The 22,988-nt window shown below is 46.0% G+C and overlaps 1 protein-coding gene across 1 annotated transcript in view; it reads left to right on the top strand.

Annotated features, from left to right (window-relative positions):
* The window catches only part of CCDC66 (coiled-coil domain containing 66), a 275,197-nt gene that overhangs the window by 90,200 nt on the left and 162,009 nt on the right, over window positions 1-22,988 (top strand). Inside the window, exon 6 of the mRNA XM_078661583.1 lies at window positions 5,313-5,416. Coding sequence (XP_078517709.1) covers window positions 5,313-5,416 — 104 coding nt within the window. The remainder of the gene's footprint in view (window positions 1-5,312; window positions 5,417-22,988) is intronic.

Raw genomic sequence — 22,988 nt, 5'->3', positions numbered from 1 at the left:
GGGCGGCGGAAAACACGAAGGAAGAACAAAACAGGCACAAATCTGCAGCAAAACAAGGGGTATGGGGGGGAAAGAAACCAGGAACACGGAGAAAACTATACAAGCACAACTGTTAGACAAAACAGGCAAATAAGGAAGAAAAAACGAGATGCACGGAGTTTTTAAGGAGAGAAACAGGCACAAATGTTCGTCAAAACAACCCTACTGCGGGGGCAGCCGGCAGCCGGCAAAACGAGGCAGTAGCGAGGCAGAGGGCGGGCAGGGGCACACACAGCAGCTGGTGGCCGTGCGGCGCGGGGGTGTCCCTCCCTCCCATACTCAAAAAAACCAGGGGTCAACCCTAACGACCTCAACAACCTCAGACCTATCTCCATCCTCCCGTTCTAGCCAAAACCCTGGAAAAGTACGTTCTCCATCAACTTAACAAGCATATCGGGGATTTCAACCTCTTTGACACCTTTCAATCGGGATTTAGTAAAGGGTGTAGCACTGAAACAGCCATGCACAATATCTTAGATGATATCCACAGAGCCTTAGATGAAGGTGAAGCCTGTCTCCTCATCCTTATTGACCTATCTGCGGCTTTTGACACAATTAATCACCCAGCTTTACTTGAGACCTTGAAGAGCCGCTCTGCCATAAATGACATTGTACTAAAATGGTTCCCTTCCTACCTCCAGCACCGTTTGCAGCAAATTAAAATCAACTTCTGTCTCGATCCTCTCCCCCGCTGTCTTCAATCTCTTCATGGAACCCCTTACAATCATTCTGAAACAAGCAGGAGTCAAATATCATCTATATGCAGACGACACTCAACTCTACTACAAAATCAAATCACCCAGCGACATTCGACACCTCAATGTCACACTAACCAAGATCTAATCCTGGTTTAACGCAAACCACTTAAAGCTGAACTCGGACAAAACAGAATTAATACTGCTTGCTACAAAAAGTAACCACCTTCCTATCCAAGACTGGCTCAAGAACATGGATGCCCTAAACTGCTCCCTCGCCCTAACCGACTCTGTTAAGTCACTAGTCATTACCCTGGACAAGAACCTATCGATGAAGGACCACATCAAAAACTCTACAAAAAGTGCGCTTTACGCACTAAAACACCTGAAGAAAATTAAACCTTCCATTCCTCAGGACGATTTCAAGACTGTTGTTCAATCCCTAGTCCTATACAAACTGGACTACGGGAACGTCATCCTTACAGGGACGCCAAAAGCTCACCTTGCCTCACTAAGGTCAGTCCTTAACAAGGCAACTAGACTCATAACTGGAGTGAAAAGGTTTGATCACATCACACCATCCCTCCACTCCCTCAACTGGCTACCCATTGAAGGTAGATGTATCTACAAATTGGCCCCCATCACACACAAAACCCTTCACTCAGATTCCCCCAACTACCTAAATAGCAAACTGGTTAAAGCTGGAAAATCTAGATCCCTGAGAAGCTCAAACTCACTTCTTCTCATTCCGCCGAAATTGAAAAAGAAAACCACTCCATCCCGATCCTTTTCTGGTAACGTACCCAAGATATGGAACTCACTCCTGACTGACCTCAGATGTAATCCCCTCCTTCCCATGCTTCAAAAGGGACCTGAAACTCATTCTCCTCAAGAAAAACTTTACCGTCCAACTCAACGAACCTAGATTCTAATAACCTAGCAAACCCCCTGCACACTTGTCCATCATGGATAGGCGGATATTGGACTACCTCAAACCTCTTCAGCTTCCCCCCCACCCTTCACTGAATACCTAATTTTAAAGTGTTGCTTATATTCCCATGCAGCCTTATGTCCTGCTATGTAATGTAATCCTAATTATGTTTGGCTTATATCTTTATATATCCCTATGTCATGCTATGTAATGCAACTGTGTATGTTAAGCGCTCTGATACCCCCAGGTCTAGCTAGCGCTTTATAAAACGTATATAATAAAATAAATAATGCAAAGCAATAAATAGTGCACGTTTTGTTTACTTGCTGTGAACCGATAATTGAAAAACACATTGTGGCTGCATTGAATTCTAAGATTTAATTCTGCGCCTAAGTCAGACCTAGTTGAGTCAAACACAGGTAAATTCTGTTCTGTCAAGTGCAATGTTTTTGTTTTAGTGCAGAAATTGTCATAATGTTAAGCACACATTTTTATTAAAATAAAATCATCTTTTACACCACCTACCTATCAAGCAAACAGTATTTGTAAAGCCTGGCTTCTCACCCATTGGGGTATCCAGGTGCTGAAGTTCATGGGGCGTAGTCCGAGCCAGCTCTGTAGCCCCCTCCTGAAGTTTGCGAGTGAGGAGGATGTTTGAAAGGGGAGGTCGTTCCAGGACTTGGCGGCGAGGTAGGCAAAGGAACGACCTCCGTTGTGACTTCAACTAATGCGTGGGACATGGGCAAACGGAGCAGATGGGAGATGTCTGGTGGGTTGGTGGAAGGTCAGGCGGTGTTTGAAGTAGGTGGTTCCTATGTTGTGGAGGGCTTGGTAGGCGTGGTTCAGCAGCGTGAACTTGCATCTCTTCTGGACAGGGAGACGGGGGAGATTCTGTACGGGGGCCAGTGGAGACTTCTGAAGTGGAGGGATGGGGGGGGGGGTGATGCTGGATCGTTTAGGAAGGTTGAGGATGTATCTGGCTGCGGTGTTCTATATGGTCTGGAGTCGTTTGAGGAGCTGGTTGGTGGTTCCGGAATAGAATGTATTTCCATAGTCAAACCGGCTGGAGACGAGGGCTTGGGTGACTGCCTTCCTCGTGTTGAACGGGATCCATCTGAAGATCTTTCAGAGTGTTTTGAAGCAGGAACAGGACAGTGCACTGACCTGACGCTTCACAGTGAGTTGGATGTCCAGGATAACGAGGTTGTGGGCATGGTCCGCAGGGGTCGGCATCGGTCAGAGTGCAGTGGGCCACCGGGTGTCGCCCCAGAGTGAGGTGTTTCCAAAAATTAGCACTTCCGTCTTGTCTGTGTTCAGTTTTAGGCAGTTGGACCTCATCCAGTCGGCGACACTTGTCAAGTAGGATCTAGTGGTGGTGGGGTCCTCCGTGACGGAGAGAATGACATGGGTGCCATTCATGTATGAGATGATTTTGAGTCCATGGGTGCGGATGATGTCGGTAGTGGCATCTTGTGGGTGTTGAAGAGGGTGGGTCTGAGAGAGGATCCTTGTGGGTCGCCACAAATTATACTGTTTGCTTTGGAGATGAAGGGTTATAGGTGAATACTCTGTGTGCGTTCTGCGAGAAAGGAGATGATCCACTTGAGGGTGTTACCCAAGGATGCCGATGTGGTGGAGTCCGGTGATGAGTGTGTGGTGGGATAAGATGTCGAAGGCTGCTGAGAGGTCGACGAGGATTAGGGCTGTAGTCTTCCCCCTGGGTCGAGGAGGCATCTGATGTCATAAGTTGCAGCGATCAGGACTGTCTCAGTGTTGTGGTTGGGGTGGAAGCTGGACTGGGAGGCGTCAAGCAGGTGGTTTTCTTCCAGGTGTTCGGTGAGCTGGCAGTTGATGGCTTTCTCCTGGACCTTGGTGCGGAAAGGGAGCTGCAAGAAAGATTGTTAATTCTTAAGTTCATTGGGGTCAGTGGAGGGTTTTTCCAGGAGCGGTTTGACCAATGTGTGCTTTCATCCACCTGGCACAGTGGCCGGGTAGATGAATGCGTTAAGGATGCTAGTAAGGGCGCTGCTGATTTGCTTGCTTCCCAGATTAAAGACATGGTAGGAGTAGAGGTTTGTCTGTGTTCACAAGTGGATCGAGTTTATGATGGTTGGGGTGGCCTGCTTGGTGAGCAGTTTCCAATCTGTGAGCAGGAGCCTGTGGGCGGATCGGATTACCTGGTGCCCGGAACTCCCCTAACTACTAGATTTAGTGGCATTAGGGGAGAGTTGGGTAGTAGCCTCTGCAAATGCATTTATTAATAAATCATGAAGCCATCATGTAGTTGTGGAACTCGATTTTGACCAGTGCCCAGCACATGTATTTTAAAAGGGCTTCCCTGATCACTTGCACTGGCAGTAATTGAACTGACCAGCACATGCAGATATGTCCACCCTGTTAGTATAGTTCACCAAGCCTTAGAGCTGTTAGGCCTGCTTTAGGGGTGGCTTACCTATTCTGCATGCATGGTCTGCTGCCATGGCACACAGGTTGTGTGCCATGTCATGCTTTCACTTTTGTCATCACCAAGACACACAGTCTGCAGTGGCAGTTTGCATGTGCTTGGTGAGAGGTCATTTTAGGGTGGCAAAATTCGTGCTGCAGTCCCAAGGGACCCTCTTTAGCCTCCTTGCCACAGTTACTAGGAGCACCATTTACTAGGGACTTACAGGAAGTGCTAAAGGTATTGTCAATTAGGGGATAAAGTGTACATTTTTAATAATGATATCTGGCACTGGGGACCTGGTTAACAGGAACCCAGTCCACTTCAGTCAAAGTTGCATCGAATACGAGGCACAAATTGAAAAGGGGGCACTTTCCTACAAAGTGCAATCACATATCTTTTTATGTTGACTAGTCTATGCAGCGGATTTGTAAATAACTTGTACAATTCATTGAGTGGGGATGATACTTTTGAATTGGTTGCTTCACAATGAACATGTGAAAAATGCTAGAGAAGCTTTATCAGACATATATTCGGCCCACAGATTGGAGTGATTTCTTTGCAGGATTTGGCTAAATATATTGTTAGATTTGGGATAGTTTAGGGTTCTGTAAATCTGGATTTTTTCAGCAAAGACTAAAGACATGATTTTGAGGTTGGTGATTCGGTTGTCCTGTACAAACGTTGCTTATATCACACAACCTGCCACCTTAATACAAGTGCCATTGCAAACAATACCCTTGTAGTAAATCTGACAGTATATCAGTTATGTATCTGACCTTGTAACTCGCCTGCCAAACTCTAAATCAGTCCCTAAGAGCTTAATCATGTCTGGTACATGACCAAGGTTGGGAAAATGTTGCTGGATTTGTATTGCTGAGGCATATTTAATGATAATAAAATAGGCACTGGGCATATAAGCCAGGAGGATGTTTAGGGATATCATTGTTCACCCACTATTGAAGCCAATTTCATTAGAAAAGCTTTTAAATCGCAGATGCTGCTCTCAGGCTGTACTGCATTGGTGAATGAACTGTGAAAAGGCTGAGAATGTCAACAGAGTATTTATAGTGGTTCCCAAGAATACAATGTTTACTGTTTAATTATTGTTCATGTTATTGCACAGTTTTACATATAAAGATACTTTGTTGTATTAGATGATCTATAGATACAGAGTAACAATATATATATATTTTTTTTTTAGCAAGAACCCATGGCAAGATGGAGATTTATTTAATACTCTGGGTGAAAGAGAGCGCGATAAATCATTATTGGAAGCAAAGAAATCCCAGTGGAAAAAGGAACTCGGTAAATGTTTTAGTACTATTTGTTTTTTTTCCTCTTGTGTATCCTGAATGTAGAAAACCTGATTGCCAAGTTATGGGGAGAGGGGCCATAGTCGTAATATGAGCTGTAAGTGAGCACACACAAAGCCAAAACAGTCTCATTACTATAAGGTAAACTGGGTTCTGTGACATGCCTTGCTTGTCCTTGTTAGCATGGCACACGTGGCAAAGCATTATTTAGGAACAAATGTATGTATTCCGTGTTCAACATTCCCAAACTAGCATTACAGTTAAGTGAATTCAATACCTGAAAGCAGTTTGGGTAAAAAGATTTAATGAGTAAAATTGTTAAAAGTGGAAGATAATACATTGTAGGGACCCAGCGTTATTGGAAAGGCAAACTGTACCATAAGAAACAATGGGGACAAAAATGTTTCCGTCTATGGGCTATGGCAGATGTCTTTGTTTCTTTAACACTCTCTCTTATAGTCTCTGCTCTGGGCCAAATGCAAGAGTGCATTTCTGTAACAGTTTGTGTGGTTTGTCCATCTCTACATGTGTGGCTTGCTTGTACTAAAGGAAAACCACATTAATTGCTTTAAAAGGAGCACCAAACCTGAACTTAATCCACAGCTAAGATGGGACACTTGAGAAGCCAGCATCAGAGGCACAATTTTTGACAAGGAAATCAACACAGATCGAACCACTACTAGTCACAATCAACTCATCAGGAAATTCCTGGCCTTCCATTTAACAACTGAACTGTTTAAACAATTCCATATGGAGAGGAAATCTTTGTATTTACTGAAGACATTTAGTCATCTATTCCTGCTCTGAAGAGCTCAGTTGAGTAGAATGTCAAAGACTGCGGATACTCGCTCAATAAAGACCAGTCAGAGGTTAGACCACTTAAAGTATTATGTACAAAGGAGATGGCTAGCAAAAGTAGTTTAACCTGGCAACCAAAATGTTTAATAGCCGAATCAATTGGACACCATGTACAATTGACCCAAAAAAGATTTCTAAGAACCTAGAGAGATGGTCACTTTAAATGTTATTATGTTACGGGGGTTGGTAGATTAAATTCAAATAATGCACACTCACTGCAAACTACTTGTTTAGCATAGCTCCCACAGAACTGTCAAACAGGTTCTTTAAGGACCTAGACAAATTAATCAATAATTTCCCATGGAAAGACAAAAAACCCAGCAACCTCCTTTTTTTTTTCTCCAAACACTTGACTACCAATGCAATTCAGAGGAACTAACTAAGTTTACCATAAAACCTAGCAATCCTTCCTGATTAGTCAAGAGATGCAATGGTTCTCAAAAGATGCTGATTTCCTCTGTCTGACTACTTCTTAAAAAATCTGTGATCAAAACGCTTTGTCTGGTATGCCTTCCCACCAATCAAAGGACAGAATATTGTTTTGGGGCGGCAGTTCTATGACACAATTGAAGCAATATTAAAGATTTACAGAAAAACAATTATGAAACTAAATAATTCTGAAATGGCATATCTCTGGTCAAATAACCCTTTTAAATTGACAGACACGCTTTTCTTTGAGAAGAATGAACTTTCTAAGGTGTTCTTTTTCACAAGGCCTGTACTTTGGATAACCCATGTTCATTTTCCAACTTACAACTTACACGACATCTTTCTGTTGAGCCACTCCAAGCTCTACCAAATACTAAAATTGAGTAGCTATTTCTAAGCATAAAATATTTCATAGTCAAGACAGATTACTCCTTACGCTGATCAATGAGTTCGAAAGAGCAGACATGTGGTCTCTAGATTACATTAATTCTCAAGACCAAAACAATCATTCTTCCTTTCCATAATACAAAAGAAATGGTTGCTGAATGATACACCACCATCTCAATCTCTTACTGTCCAGAGCCTACACAAACATCCGGAAATCATTGTTCCCCAAGTCCTCAGTCACAAAGTAAAATTTGTGATGCTCCAAAGAGTCTTCTGGACATATGCTACCTAATGAATATCAGTGATTAAAGACCATAACCCTTGTTGGACCAGCAAGAAAAATGGTGATCTAACACGTGTTCTTGGGTTGCCTTCACTGAAAGACTGCTGAGATAAGGTTCAAGAACCTATAAAAGAAATATATGGTTTTCAACTTCCCTGGAATTTTACCTCCACAGTTCTGGGGACCACACCAATGACCTTTGTACATAAGATGAATAAAACCAATTTACAACTACGAGACTAAGAGTGAATTAGTGTTATTCGCTGTTTCTTAGTGTCAGTGCTTTTATTTTCAGATACTACAGCTTGGAAACGCTAGGCATGCTTTACCTCCTTTTTTTTTTTTTTTTTGTGAGCTGTGCCATCTGAAAATAAAAGTAGTAACTGAGAGAAATATTGGGTTAAATGAATTCAGTTTAAGCCCTGCAGGCGCATAAAGTAGGCTGTCTGCTCAGTGTTGTGCCAAAAAACCCTATCATGATTTGGTTTCTCGGCAGTGTCTCAGTACACATCTGGTAGAAATGGGAAAGTTACATTAGAGGTTCCAAAGGAACCATTCTACAAATATACCCATAGCTATCCTCAAAGCCCTATACGGGGGAAACTTGATTCCAATTTGAAAAAGTCAACCCACTATGAATTGACATTAGATAAATTACCTGGAGAATACGCCAACTATTCCAATAATGATACAACTTCTGAGGATGAATGACACAATCATACGTTTTGTAGCTTCTTTTTTGACCTACACCCTTACATTCAAAGATAATATGACCAGTTTGGAATCATTACCCCTCCTTACCTTCTTTACATCTTTGTTTAACTCCTCGCTTTCCCGCTTTCCTTTTTTCCATGAATGAGACCGTAGTCTCTTCTCGATGATAAAAAGTATTGTTTTCTCTCTTTGTGTGCATTTTATAAATAATTAGCTTGCTTATAAACCATGGTGTTTGAAAGTATGAGATCGCTCACACCTCAGTGTTTCTTCTTTTACATTTATTGTATGCAGCCAATTTTCTTTGGTAGCCCTGAGCAATACTGAAGCCCCTCGCAGACATAGTCATTCAATCTATTGAAAATATCTCTGTCATTAACTTTTTGTTTAGCTTATTTGCATAAAATGATGAAAGCTTAATGAGAAAAAAAAAAGAAGAATGTACCTTTTAATCCCACGCAGTACTAAATTCTACATAATCCGACTTTTTTATACAGGAGAGTGACTGTGGGTATAATTCTCCCTTATGGCACTACACGCACCAATTTCCCTTGAGCTAATCTGACACTGGTGGCCACTTGATGTGTGATCCACCCCCCCTTGCCCCCCCCCCCAAGTGGAAGTAAACGTTTTTCATATTTTGTGATGAAAATAGATGCCGCCTGTTGGAATTGCCCCTCTCTGCAGGGTCAACCCCAAACCTTTTTGCCTTCACCCCTCCTATTTTCAGAATTCTGTGTTTCTTGGCCTTAGGACTGTGCACTTTACTACTGCTAACCAGTGTTAAAGTTCTTCTGCTCACTCCTTAACCGCTACCGCGCTACCGCGTTTTCCCGCTGTGCGCTGGAATTTAAAAAATGGCGGTTTGTGACAAAGCCAGCTCGTCATCCGCGTAGCGCAGGTAACGCCCATGACAAGCTGGCTTTGTCATCCGCATCGAAGGGGTTAAACATGGAAAATTGGCTTACATATTTAACCTATTTAATTTACTTTTTAAGACCCTGGTAAAGGGGTATACCATATACCCAGGGCTGATAAATTAAAAGCTACTAGTGGACCTGCAGCAATTATTGTGCCACCCACTTAAGTAACCCCTTTAAACACTGCTATTGCAGCCTGTGTGCAGTTTTATACTGCCAATTTGACCTGGCAAATTAAATCCCTTTCCAGCCCTAAAACTCATTTTTAATACATATAAGTCACCCTTAAGTTAAACCCTTAAGGCTCATTGTGTTTGAAAAGTAGGACATGTAATTAAGTTTTGCCTAGGCAATGAAAGACTCCTAAAGTCGTTTTCCACTACTGGAAGGCCCATCTCTTCCATTGCCTTATTACATTTCTTAAGTGGTAGCTTTGATTGGGAGCAGATAGAGATGGGTGGTTTACACTCAAATGAAAAGTAATGTAAAATCTCCTTGATGACTAAGTTGCATTTAAAGTTACAATTCTGAAAATACTACTTTTAGAAAGTCGGCATGTTCTTGTCCCAACCCATATGGCAGGGCATAGTGTATTTAACAAGTTAATAATGTACCTCTATGTTTTACATATCCTGGTAGTGAAAGACATGTAAATTCGTTTTTCACTACTGAGTCCTAGTTCTCCCATAGGATAACATTGGGTTACCTTATTACATTTAATAAGTGATACATTTTGATTGGGTTAAAAAGGTAGGAAAGTCCTGTTTGGTGTCTGAGGAATTGTAATTTAAAATACTCTTTAATGCGAAATTCTCGTTTTAAATCACAATTCTGGAAATGCCATACATAATAGGCATTTTCTTTTCCTAACCATTTGGTGCCTGCAGCCTGTTTCCTGGGTCACATGACTGGGTGTAGTACGCCTTTGTGTATTGCTCTGACAGCCACACAATAGGGGGAGTGTGTGTAGGCAGAATGGGGGGGCGGGGGGAAGCTGTGCACAACCCCGCTTGCACTTCAAAGACACTGCCTCAGCTCACACACAAAGATTTTCACACTAGCCTTTTGTGACTCCAGACAACCCGGGATCAGGGCAAGGAGGCAGGACATCTTATACACTTCTGTGGAGGGAGGAACCCAAGAAATGTCTCCCACTTCAAAGCTAGCACCAGTTGCCGCTCTGTACTTCAGTGGACTGCCCTGCTTCCTAAAGCCTGCAAGGTGCCCTCCGAGGACTGCCCTGCTGCTTGTGGCCTACTTGTCAGCCTGACCCCAGGTCTACCAGAGTGACTCTAAGGGCTACTTGGCTAGCCTCCAAACAGAACCTCTGGGACAGAAAAGGCTGCAACCATCTTGAACCAGCACCTTTACCCAGCCTCATGAATCCAGACCCTCCTAGTTGTGCCCATCCATTCGTGGACCTTTGCAAATGTTGATAAAGGTGCCCAGATAGCCCAAAAATGCCTGCCAAAACATTCTTTGCGAACCAAGAGACCAGGACCTTCATGCTCGCCGATCTGTCCCAGGTGCCTAGCCAGTCGGCCCGACTTCGCGGTAGCGTGCTGTTGCAGCGATTTATGTCAGTGAATTTTCCTCTTTTGTCCTGGGCTCCATCAGCAGGATGGAGCCCAAGACGGTTGACTTTATTTTTATTATCAAAAAGAAAATCCTGAAATAGGATTTTCTTTTGAAAAATAAAATGCTTCCCTCGCTGTGGGAGTAGTCGCCCATGTCAAGGGGAGCATTTGCACTTTTCACTGGTCTTACCGTTAGGGATTTTCTGGCAGTGACAGGCAGTGGAAACTGACCTGTAATTATGCTTATCTAAATTAGTTGAGCGGAATGACAAGTCTGCCTCCGACAACCTTTACTCTGCAAGTCCTTCAGAGGAGAATAATCATGGTGGAGACAGTAGTCTCTGCGGTGATTTATCCTAAAATCTACCCACGCACGGGCGTGGCCAAGATGGCGGCGAGGTAGGCGGCAATCTGTGAAGCTCCTGCCCGTCGCCCACCACACACAGCTTGTCATAGAGTTGGAGAGAGCCGCCGACATTGGATATCGGTGGCGGAGCGAGTCCCCAGCCTGCCGGTGTCGGGTACTCTGCCGGAGCTGCTGAGGGGACCCGACGTTGAGGCGGTGAGGAGACACTGTCGTGGGCCGGTGCGGGCCTCAAGGCAGGGGCGACCCTTGATTGGGCCGGCCGACGCAAGTGCTTCCTGAGTCGGCCTGTCCGCGACTCGAGGGTGGGGATCCGGTGGGCCTGCGGACCCGGCCTACCCGACGAGCACCAACGAGGCCCCTGCGCGGCCCCGCACCCCCCTGGACTTGGCGGGGGCGGCCGGAGGAAGGTCGAGGTTCGCCTCTCTGATCGGCGGGCTGCTGCGACATCGCGGAGGGCGGCGGAGGCCCCGCGGGACCGGAGCGCTCCTGAGACCGGGGGACCTGTGGGTGCCCGGACCCTGCTGCATACCGGCGCTGCCCACCCCAGCCCCTGGTCGGCCCCCTGGTGATTCGCGAGAGAGGACAGAGGCCTTGGGGGATCGAGTGCTGCGAGGAGGAGGCGGAGGAGTGCGACCGGTGGCCTGAGACACGGCGTTGGACCCCGGGACTGTCTCTCAACTAGGCCACGGAGATGAGGGGGCCGCGGGTACTCCTGGGGCCACGTATTGGAGGAGCCCTGCCGCAAAGAAGGCTGAAAGCGGAAGGTGCTGGGGAAGCACTGCCAAGAGAAACTCTGCACGGGAAACTGGGTGCTGTGTCTGGCGGCTTCGGGGGTTGTTGGCGGCCCCGGGGGTTGTTGGCGGCCCAATCGACTTTCTATCTACCCGCCGCTGCCCGCTGGTACATCCAGGGACTACTCGCCGCCATTCGGGAGATACGGTCTCCGCAGTGCCCCTTAGGCGTGTCAATGCCCCAAAGAGGCCGAGGCTCCACGAGGTGCCTTTTGGTTGAGCTGCCCTGAGTGGCGGTTGCGCAGGGGTCTTGTTCTGCCACTCGCGGACCCGGTGGGGGCGGTTCTGGTGGTCATCCTGGTCGTGTGCACGGCTGAGCAGAGCCCCCTGCGTCCCGAGCGGAGAGCGGACTAGGGCGCGCAACGGCGCGGAGCTGGGTGAGGGACCCCCTGGCTTCTGATCCTCTGGGGGATACCGGGTGATTATGTCCACGGCCAGGACGAGAAGGCAGAAATCAGTAAAAGAGCTTTTTGAGAGCCCCACCTCCTTTCTGGCAGTTCCAAAGCCCTCGGGCCCGATGGCGGCCTTGCACGTCCCGGTGGAGGCTGGGGAAGCAATCATAACGAAATTGTTCCTGGAATCTCTCTTCAATACCCTTCGCTCCGACATTCAATCCGTGAAGTCGGACTTAACAGCCGAAATGCGGGAAATCCGCAGGGATGTGGACAGTGTGGGTGAACGTGTCGCCACTCTCGAGACCAGGGGTGATAATGCGTCGTCGGAGCTGGCCACGATGCAACAGGAGATCATTCGCTTACAGGATCAGCATATTGATTTGCAATCCTGCCTTGAGGACTTAGAAAACAGGTCCCGCCGGCATAACATCAGGATCCGAGGGGTGAAGCCGACCGAGGACACAAAGGACCTCTTCGCTTTCTCGGGGGGGTCTGTTCCGCCACATCCTGGGGGCCCCAGAGTCCACTCCCATCGTCCTGGACAGCGCGCACAGAGTGGGCCCGGCCCAGTCGCCTAATGCCCCTCCAGCTGACATACTTGTCTGCTTGCAGGATTTCAAAACCAAGGAAGCCATCCTGGCCAAAGCACGGCTCATGCACCCGATCTCCTATCAAGGACACTCACCCGTGCTCTGCCAGGACCTTCCGTCACACTGCAACGTAGGAGGCCGTTCTGCCCTGTCACGGACTTTCTTCGACAGCAGAACATCACGTACTCCTGGGGGCACCCCTTCCACCTCATCTTTCGGTTCCAGGACAGGCTTCATCAGATGCGCTCTCTGAATGAAACTTGCCGGCTCTTGGGCCTGGCATAGCCGCAGTTGGACGAGGAGCAACGAGGCAGGGAATCAGAACCAGAGGTTTTGCTCTCGGGGTGGCAGAGGCCCAGGCGGAGATGCCGATTTTAAAAAGCCAAATGCTCAGGATATAGCGAAGGGGAAACAGGAGGCCCTCACTTCTGTAGTTGACGCACTTACCCGGCCCAGTTGTGATGTGGGGTGATGGTGCACCGGGTGTCCTAAGTTTGTTTTGATTGGCGGCTCTATTCGGTGGTGGGTGGCGGGAGGGGCCTGAGCCGACATTCCTGAGCCGACAGTCTTTCCCATGTTGTGATCCCCGTAATGCCGACTTCCTGGGTTCACTGGGGAGAAGGACTCTACCATAGGAACTCTGGTTCCTGACCTGGACTAAGGGTTTCATCTTTGATTTTGTTTGCTTCTTTCCTGGGGTTTGGGGTGTTTCTTTATGGGTTTGGGTACCTTCGTCCACCCCTCTTCGATTTTCTTGAATTATATTCTGCTCCCTCTTTGAAAACTGCTTCCCCGTCCCTCCCTTCGACTGGCCTCCTTGAGGGGAATGTTTATATCCCGCTCCCCCTCTGTTCTATAGATGACACACGACTCTCTTACGATACTGACCCTCAATGTCAAGGGTCTGAATAACCCGATAAAACGCAGGGCGGTTCTAAACTAACTGAAACAAACTGGGGCGGACATCTGTCTTCTCCAGGAGACACATTTACTAGCCAAGGATCATCATAGACTTCGCTCCAAGTACTTTCCCACGCAATTGTTTTCCTCTAACACATCTAAGTCAGCTGGGGTGGCTATCCTGGTCTCCCACTCATTTTCTGTCAAGGTAGTGCAGAAGGAGGCAGAGATAAGAGGGCGACTTCTCACATATCAGTTCTCGGTGGGCGAATTGCATCTGGTGGTGGGGTCAATTTACGCACCCAATGAAGGACAGGCAAAATGTATCCACAGTGCTTTGAGGGAGGCAGCATCATCCTCCGGCCGACACTTGCTCCTTGGGGGAGACCTTAATCTGGTGCTCGACAATGACATGGACCGCTCCTGCCAGAGGAGAACACAAGTGGGAGTTCTTCCTCGGGTGGGACAGGCTCTTATGGGCGAACTGGGGCTCTTCGACCTGTGGCGGCACTTTCACCCGCGTACACGTTGCTACACATTCTATTCTGGGGCGCACAAGACCTATGCCCGCTTGGACTACTTTCTTAGCTCCACTTCACTCCAGGCCTATGCCACTGATTCTAATATACTGACGGCTTCGTTGTCAGATCATTCCCCTGTCTTGGCCTCCTTCCCCTTACCGCGCTTTACTCTGGCCCAGAGACAATGGAGACTCCGTGACACTATTCTACTACAGCACAAACAAATCCAGAAGGCCATCTCTGATTTTCTTGCCGTCAACGCTAACCCCGACACCTCCTTAGCGGTGCAATGGACGGCTTTGAAAGCGGTTCTGAGGGGGGAATTTATTGCAATCTCTTCGGCCCAAAACCAGGAGAGGCCCCGCAAGTGCGCGGAACTTACACAGAGGGTGTCGGAGCTCGAACAGCTGCATCAGCGAAACGGAGCTTCCCGTGCGTGGTGGCAGTTGTGCACAGAGAGGAAGCAGCTTGCAGCCCTGGATCAGGACAGGGCCGAATACGCAGCCCTCCGGCTCTGCCACTCCTTTTATTCTGGGGGAGACAAATGCGGCCGTCTCCTGCTACCAAGCTGCAGGAGCAGCGACAAAGCCACGGGGTACAATGTATTCGTAGGTCGGACGGAACCACGGCAGTGGAGGATGCAGGCATTGAGGAGGCGTTCCGGGATTACTATGCCGACCTCTATGCTAGTGACCATCTTGAGGCTCAGCATAGTGCAGAATATATTGCCGCAGCCAATCTGCAAACCCTGTCTCCGGCACAGGCCGACTTTTGGATAGACCCATTCAAACTGAGGAGGTCGTCTCGGCGATCACTCGCCTTAAACTGGGCAAATCACCCGGCCCTGACGGTTATTCGGCCGCATTTTATAAAACATTTTGCTCTCAGTTGGCCCCTCTGCTCAATACATTTGAACACACGGGCACCATTCCGCAGGAGATGCTGGAGGCGGCCATAGTAGTTATCCCGAAACCTGGGAAGGATAAGAAGCCCTTTGGGGCATACCGACCCATATCACTTTTGAATCTAGATGTCAAATTATACACTAGCATACTAGCGACCCGTCTGGCGCCATACATAGCCCAACTGGTTGAACCTGATCAATCCGTCTTTTCCCCCCAGCGGCAGACTAGCGATAATACCAAACACATTCTACATTTAATAGAGAAGGCGTCCCACACTCGGGGTGAATATATGCTCCTAGCAATCGATGCAGAGAAGGCTTTTGACAGGGTGCATTGGCCCTATTTGGAGATGGTCCTGATGGCTGCTGGGCTCCGGGAGAAATTTAGAACTAGGATCCTAAACTGCTATCGTCTCCCTACAGCGACGGTTCGTGTCAATGGTTATACGTCCTCCCATTTCCCGAGGCACACGACAGGGGTGCCCCTTGTCGCCCCTTCTTTTTGCACTCTACATGGAGCCCCTTGCGCTAAGAATTCGGCTACACCCACTAATTACGGGGATTAAATTTGGGGGTGACGTCCACACTATCAGTCTCTATGCAGACGATATTTTACTCTCCCTGTCGAAACCGGTTACAGCCCTTCGTGCCCTTATTATTGAACTAGAGGCCTTTGCCAGAGGGTCGGGATTTAAAATCAATGACCCCAAATCCTCGGCGTTGGACCTGTCCCTCTCCCAGCACACCCTCGACCTTCTGCAAGAGGAACACCCGGTTTGCTGGGCAGACTCTGCTATCCCTTATTTGGGCATCCACTTAGCCCCAACACTTCCGGCCATAGTTGAGCTGAATTATTCCCTTCTCCGTGCCCACATCCGGGCAGAGCTACACAAGTGGAAGCACTGCACTATTTCTTGGCTGGGCAGAATAGCTGCCACCAAGATGACGATCCTCCCACAAATACTGTACCTGTTCCAGACCCTCCCACTTAAGCCACCAATGGGTTGGATTCAGCAGACCCAAGTGGAGCTTTCTCGCTTCATCTGGAACGGTCGCAAACCACGCTTCCGACATCAGATCGCGGTCCTTCCACCTGAGGGCGGGGGAGTGGGGGTGCCAGACCTGCAAACATATTACCATGCGGCCCAACTTCGGTATCTGGTGGAGTGGCAGAGGCTGGAATCGGAGAAGCACTGGTTGTTTCCGGACCAAGTGGTGGCTGGCAGACCCCTACAGGGGCTTCTCTTCCTTCCCAAAGCGAGTCGGCCTCCCAACTTATACGCCTCCTTCATCACGGGAACTATTACGGAAACTTGGGATCGTACCAATCGGTCGGCAAAACTGACTACTTTTCAGTCACCCATGACACCATTGTTCAATAATCCGGATTTCCAACCGGGCACAGGTATGCATGCATTCCCCGATTGGCGCTCCTCCCCTTGTAGGTCTTTAGGACTCCTTTTTGACTTAAAGGGCATAATCTCCTTGCCTCAGATCAAAGAACATTATGGCATCCCGGAATCAGGACGGTTAGGTTACATGCAGCTCCGTCACTGGGCAATGCACCTTCAGGTTAGACCACAGGCGCAGCGCTTGTTGACTCCCTATGAAAAATGGTTGGTTACCCGCACCAGAGATAAAAAGGTCATTTCGGATCTATACAAGATGCTGCTAGCCCCTACTGCACACACGCACAATGCAGGACGTGAGCGCTGGGATAGAGACCTGGGAAGAACCCTCACACACAAGGAATGGGAGGGTATATACTACAGGGCACCGCATTCCGCATACCACGCAGGGCTCACAGAAACATTGACTAAAATAGTAACGTATTGGTATTACACACCAGAGCGCCTAAGACACTTTGAAACGCGCCGCAGTGATCTCTGTTGGAGGGGATGCAGGGAGCTGGGCACCCTGGAACATGTTATTTGGAGCTGTACCCATCTGCAGCCATACTGGTCCCAGGTGCTTGATGAGCTTGACCTTCATTTTGAGATACAGCTCCCACGTTTTCCCTCCTATATTCTTCTGGGCTTACCTAATCCCCTAATGTATCCCCTTAAGTCCCGGAAGGGTAGGTTGATTGCGATTGCGTTGGGGGCAGCCATGCAGAATATTCTGGTCCACTGGAGATCCACCCAGCTTCCTACACACATGGGTGGGCTTCAGAGGCTTTGGTTAATGCTGGGCATGGAGAAGCTTACACTCACTCTGGCGGGTAGAGGGTCAGAGTTCCCCGGGTTATGGCGACCCTTCCTAACACTGCTAGTATCGGAATTTAGGGAACTGACATGCCCCCGCTATCTACGGCTGTTACGCCTGCCTGACACCCAGATTCCCAGTGAACCGGTCAAGAAACCCCGCAGAACACGCCTCTAATGCTGCCTTACTCCTTTACATTTTTTCCTTTTCGTATTCAGGTGGACGAAGAGTGGGTGGGCCGGGAGGGGGTGGGGCCACGGGGGGTGGATGGGAAGGGTTGATTATTTTTTGTTTTTCAGTTTTGTGTTTTTGATGATCCGCTCCATGCTTATTGCTGATGGTAACAATATACTGCGACATTGTGGTCTATATATGCACTGTGTTTACGGACCTGAGGGTCTTTGTTAGTTGTTTGTGTCATAAACAATAAAAAGATTTAAACCATAAAATCTACCCGCATATAAATTTGGTGGTTGGACCGCATTCTTGGCTAAAAGGATACTCTGTCGTCATTACAACAGAGTATCCTTACTGCCAATAAATAAATATGATCATAAGTCTGAACGTAGAAATCTTAACCGCGCCTTTGTCCAGTAACTCCCTGACGACAACGCCTCCTCCTCGGACACCACTGGCTACCATGCCCCTCTGAACTTCACCTTCTTAGACCTATCTTTCTTCTAAATCTGAAGGTAAGTGAGACTGGGCTCAATCCACTTTGTGTTTTCAAACGGCTTTCCATCGCATTCGGCCATATCTTTTGACTTTGGCCCCGGTCTTGCGTGATTAGATGTCCACGGTTTTCTCCTTGATCTTTTAGGCGTCATTTTTTACTTTAAAAATTAAAAACTCAATTTCTACTATTTGGATTTTTGTCATTTTGATGGCAAATAATGTATTGAATTTTACTCTTTTTCTGAAATTAGTGTGGGATTTTTCTTATGTTGTTTTCACTTTATTACTGTATTAGTGCTGCATAAACACTTTAAACATTTCCTCTAAGTTAAGCCTGACTGCTTTTCTGCCAAGCTTCCAGAGGTTGAAGAACAGGTTAATTTAGTGTCTTTGTGGTTTGCCCTGACTAGGATTGTAGCTATTGCTTGAGAGGAGCTCACCCCCTCAACAAACAATCCAATTTATCACACCACCCTAATTTGAAAACCACACCCAGCATGTAATCGACTGAAGCTACTACACAGGGTGGACTCACAGTGGAGGCAGATTGGAAACCTACAGTAATTTGTAGATCCACCAATGCAAATCCTAAAAACATGATCCACTTAAAACTCAATTCAAATTTTGGATGGGAAATGACGCACTGGAGAAAGTGAACGTTTCCCTTATTTGTGCTAAAAATAGATAACGCCCTAAGCAGAAAATTACACATTCAGCCAGTAATCGACTGCAGACAAAAACCATTTCCTAGTTAGTCATGGCAGTATCCTGTCCCCTTGAGTGGAGAGAATCCTGCAACCAAAATAAGGTAGCTTTCTGGCATACGGACCAAAATTGTTGGTTCTGGACAAGTCCCATTCAGATTAGGAGCCTACAACTGTGCATTGGCATGGAATTAATGATGATTTTGGAAAGACAAAGGTCCTAAACTTTTTGATGCAATACACAATAGTGAGCACAGACTTGGAATAAGAACTGTGTATCTTTTTGTCTCCAATGTCCAGCCGGACAGAGGAATGTTTATTTCATAAGGTTAAGTAAAAGATTTCAGGATATAAGTGAAACAAAACACAAAATGATAACTGGGCACAAGCCTGTACCAAGCAAGAAAAGAGAAAACAATACATGGGGGAAAAATAATAAATAATAACAGGCAAACAGATTGGAGCAAAAGTTGACTTACAATACAATGTAATCTTGTGTTAGCTCAAACCAACAGTAACTGCAACACATTACACAATCGAAAGAAGCAGTACTGTTTAAACAGTCGACGTGACGTTTCGATCCCTAACTCCTACAATTAATTGGGATTATCTTCAGGACTATCAAAATTACTTTTTGCCTGATTGTTTTTATAAAAGTCTGTGCACTAATTTGTAGTGCAACCACGGCATGGGCAAGATAATAATTGCCGCCGGACCATAGGCCGGAGGCGGCTTCTTTCACGAGATATTTGTGCCTAAGGAAGCAGCGGTGGCGTTCCTTTCAGTTAGTAGGCAGCCTTTGGAAGTTTTTGGAAGCGTCGAGCCACGAGTGTGGGTAGGCTTAGAGGAGGCCGCTGCCTGGTAGCATGGCATGAACCTGCTACCACGCTGACCGGACGGGACCCAAACGCCTGCTTTCCGTGATCCCATTGAGGATCAGCATGAAGTGGATCGCTCCATCGCGCAGCAAATTAGTGCACAGGCTTTTATAAAAACAATCCGACAAAAAGTAATTTTGATAGTCCTGAAGATGATCCCAATTAATTGTTGGAGTTAGGGATGGAAACGTCACGTCGACTGTTTAAACACTACTGCTTCTTTCGATTGTGTAATATGTGTTGCAGTTACTGTTGGTTTGAGCTTACACAAGATTACATTGTATTGTAAGCCAACTTTTGCTCCAATCTGTTTGCCTGTTATTATTTATTATTTTTCCCCCATGTATTGTTTTCTCCTTTCTTGCTTGGTACAGGCTTGTGCCCAGTTATCATTTTGTGTTTTGTTTCACTTATATCCTGAAATCTTTTACTTAACCTTATGAAATAAACATTCCTCTGTCCGGCTGGACATTGGAGACAAAAAGATACACAGTTCTTATTCCAAGTCTGTGCTCATTATTGTGTATTGAATCAAAAAGTTTAGGACCTTTGTCTTTCCAAAATCATTAACTACCCGAGGTCCTCAACTACCTAGACGGGTCCCCTTGTTTTGTTAAATTGATGGAATTATGATGGCATGAAATAGTTATACAACTGCTGCCCTAAAAACAGAGTTTGCATGGCCAGGATCCCTAGCTGACCAGAAACCTGCAAGCTGTAAGCAGAATGTACATATGGTGTTTAAAGAATTGTATTGTATCAACCCCATCAATCAGCCATAGCAAAGCAAGAGAGATTCGTAATTTATTCAATTAGAAACCATCTACAAGATGAAAGTAAAAGCCACTTCTTCTTGGAGATGGCCAAAGGGATGAGATCAACAGTGGTATCCTTAGTCACCAAAAAACAGCCAGTATATTCCATGGATTTCTCTTTGGGAACTGTGCATTTTACCTTCATTGAGACATGACAACACAAATGTGTTCATTTTGCTGAGCACTATTGAACTGTGAGTGACTGAGGTTGTCTGCTAACACGTGGCCCAGAGCAGTCATGTTTTTCAGTTCCATTTGTAAGTTGGCTTATTCATGCAGGCTGTTTTATTTCTTCATTCTGGAATTTGTCGTCCTGTTGCTCTCATTGGAAAATCAGGCTCTGAATGCTTGTCTCTAAATTCAAAGAAAAATCTGGATTTGTTGGGGCATTTGAGAGCTCTGCTGGCCATTGTGTGAAAAATAGGTTGTGGAGACCAGCAAATCAGGCTAAAACGTGTGTCGGCTAAAGTAAAGGAAACGCCGCTTTGTCAGAGGAGAATGGACTTCCAGACTAAACATTTGAGTTGTGCATAATTTCTGGTTACCTAGGCCACGATAGCACAGGACAAGTATAACTCTCCAAAGACTTCTGGAACGGTCTTAAATGGTCATTTTAATGGTGCTAAATCATTGATTGTATTGCCTTTAATTTTTTATTCGCCTTCCCTCCGTGTAGGACACCGGTCAAATGTTATGTAATTGTATCTGTTTTAAGTTTCCCTTGATTTCAAATTTATTAAGTATACAGTTCTATACCAATGAGTTTTGTTTGGAAAAATAAAAGCTCTAATCCTATTAATCAGTCGTTTCTATGTATGAAATTTGAACATAACTTTGTATGTCTTGGACCTGTGTCTTTTCATATAAAGTGAATCTAGCAATATAAGGTTGATAATGATTGTCACTTTGCCAGTGGCGATACGATTTCCTTTAAGAGTTGAAGAGCTACAAACCAAGCCAAAGAACAGTATACTATTTTTACAAGAATAATGAAGTTTACCATTTCCCCCACAAGATTGCAAAATGTTTTACTCTAATTAGGACATGTGCACCCTGACATGTCATACATTCTCATTAAAGGTGGAAAGAACTCACTGTCTGGATCCAAGGAGGACACTGATTCTATTTGAACAGGACTTAGGTCTGATCCTGAAACGGTTAAATGTTTAGACATAGCTCGCCATCTTCCGTAGTTACTTTGAGGCATCTATAGCTCAATTGATTGTCTTGTATTATTGGTGCATCTGATGCAACTGTTCTGCATTTCCAATTATGGTCTCTAGCCACATAATCTGGTTAGCAGCCACAAGGTTTCTGTAAGCGTTATGTTGAATATTCATTTCAATGTTGATGACTGTTTTAGTCTAACCATGGGAAAACATTTTTGAGTAGAAATTGTATGTGCCATAGTTGACTTGTATCCAGAATTCTTAGTGTTAGTGTTTTCCTATAACCATGTTTGTGATGTAAGAGTGCTTATTGTTCTCTGTAGTAGCTGTACCTTCATGTTGAAGGAGTTGAAAACCACATACTTTTCATCCTCTGGCACAACATGACGTACTGCCTGTTACCCACTCTTCGCCTCTCTAGTCGTCTTACTACATCAACCCTTTGTTGGTTGGTTTAAAGTAGACTGCTTATGGAGAAACATGGGAGTTCTGTAGAATTTGTCTGCTGTTGATCTGGATAGTGTGAGGTTCGATTCACATGAGAATACTGCTGCATCTTCGACTACCAAAGTTACATCCTTCTGATGACCCATTTCCTAATCATTTGTAGTCTGACTTTTATTTTCTTCTTGCGATATAGTTTGTAAAATCTTTATGCCCCACACCTCCGTGTTTGCACTTCCCTGCACACAGCCTCTCCTCATTCTCGGTCATCTGCCTTGCCTCTGCTCCACTTGATTTGATTCTCAGAGTTTTGCGCTGAATCAAAAACCCATTGACATAACAAACAGGGGTAGATTGATGCAGAACTGATGGCACACTGAACTGGATGTGCTTGGAAGGCCACACTTTCCATTTGCTTGAGACATGGAGTAGGCCACAAAATGACAGGCAAGTGGGAAAATAACAACTGTTTGCACCGTGGGGCTCTCTTATTAAAGGTATTTTCCTGAAAGGATTGTGCTACATGATTTATGTACATGTAAAAACATTACTTCAGATATTTCTACTCCATTGATTAGACGTTCAGTCATTTGATAGTTGCTAGTGAGTGACAGAGGACACTCATAGCTGGGATCACCTTGGGTACCCGAGGCTATTGTCTTTCTGTTGATGATCTTCTGAAGGAGCCAGTTTCCCTTTAAATAGCAGATGTCTAATTAGGAGAGGCCTTGACAGGCTCATTTTTCTTTCCACCCATGTCTGTGCCTAGGTCCACTCACGTCTTTACTCCTTCAAAACAGATCGTATCCCTCCTTCTAACCTTTACATGTGGACTATGATAGGTGCAGATACGGCAGAACACATATTCTTGGCCCTGTCCACTTTAAACCCAGGCTTCACTTTAATAATAATAAAGAAGCTTATAGAGCGCTTGGTGACTCCTTCACGGCGTGTCCCCGCGCTGAGGAGAAAAGGAGCGCTCAGAAGGGGGCCCCTTCTGTTACCACTGTGGGTTAAAAATTATACAAGTGGGTTTTT

The sequence above is a fragment of the Lissotriton helveticus genome, chromosome 9 (assembly GCF_964261635.1).
Source record: "Lissotriton helveticus chromosome 9, aLisHel1.1, whole genome shotgun sequence".
NCBI lineage: Eukaryota > Metazoa > Chordata > Amphibia > Caudata > Salamandridae > Lissotriton > Lissotriton helveticus.
Note: the sequence above shows the minus strand (reverse complement) of the source record. Positions and strands in the feature narration are given on the sequence as shown.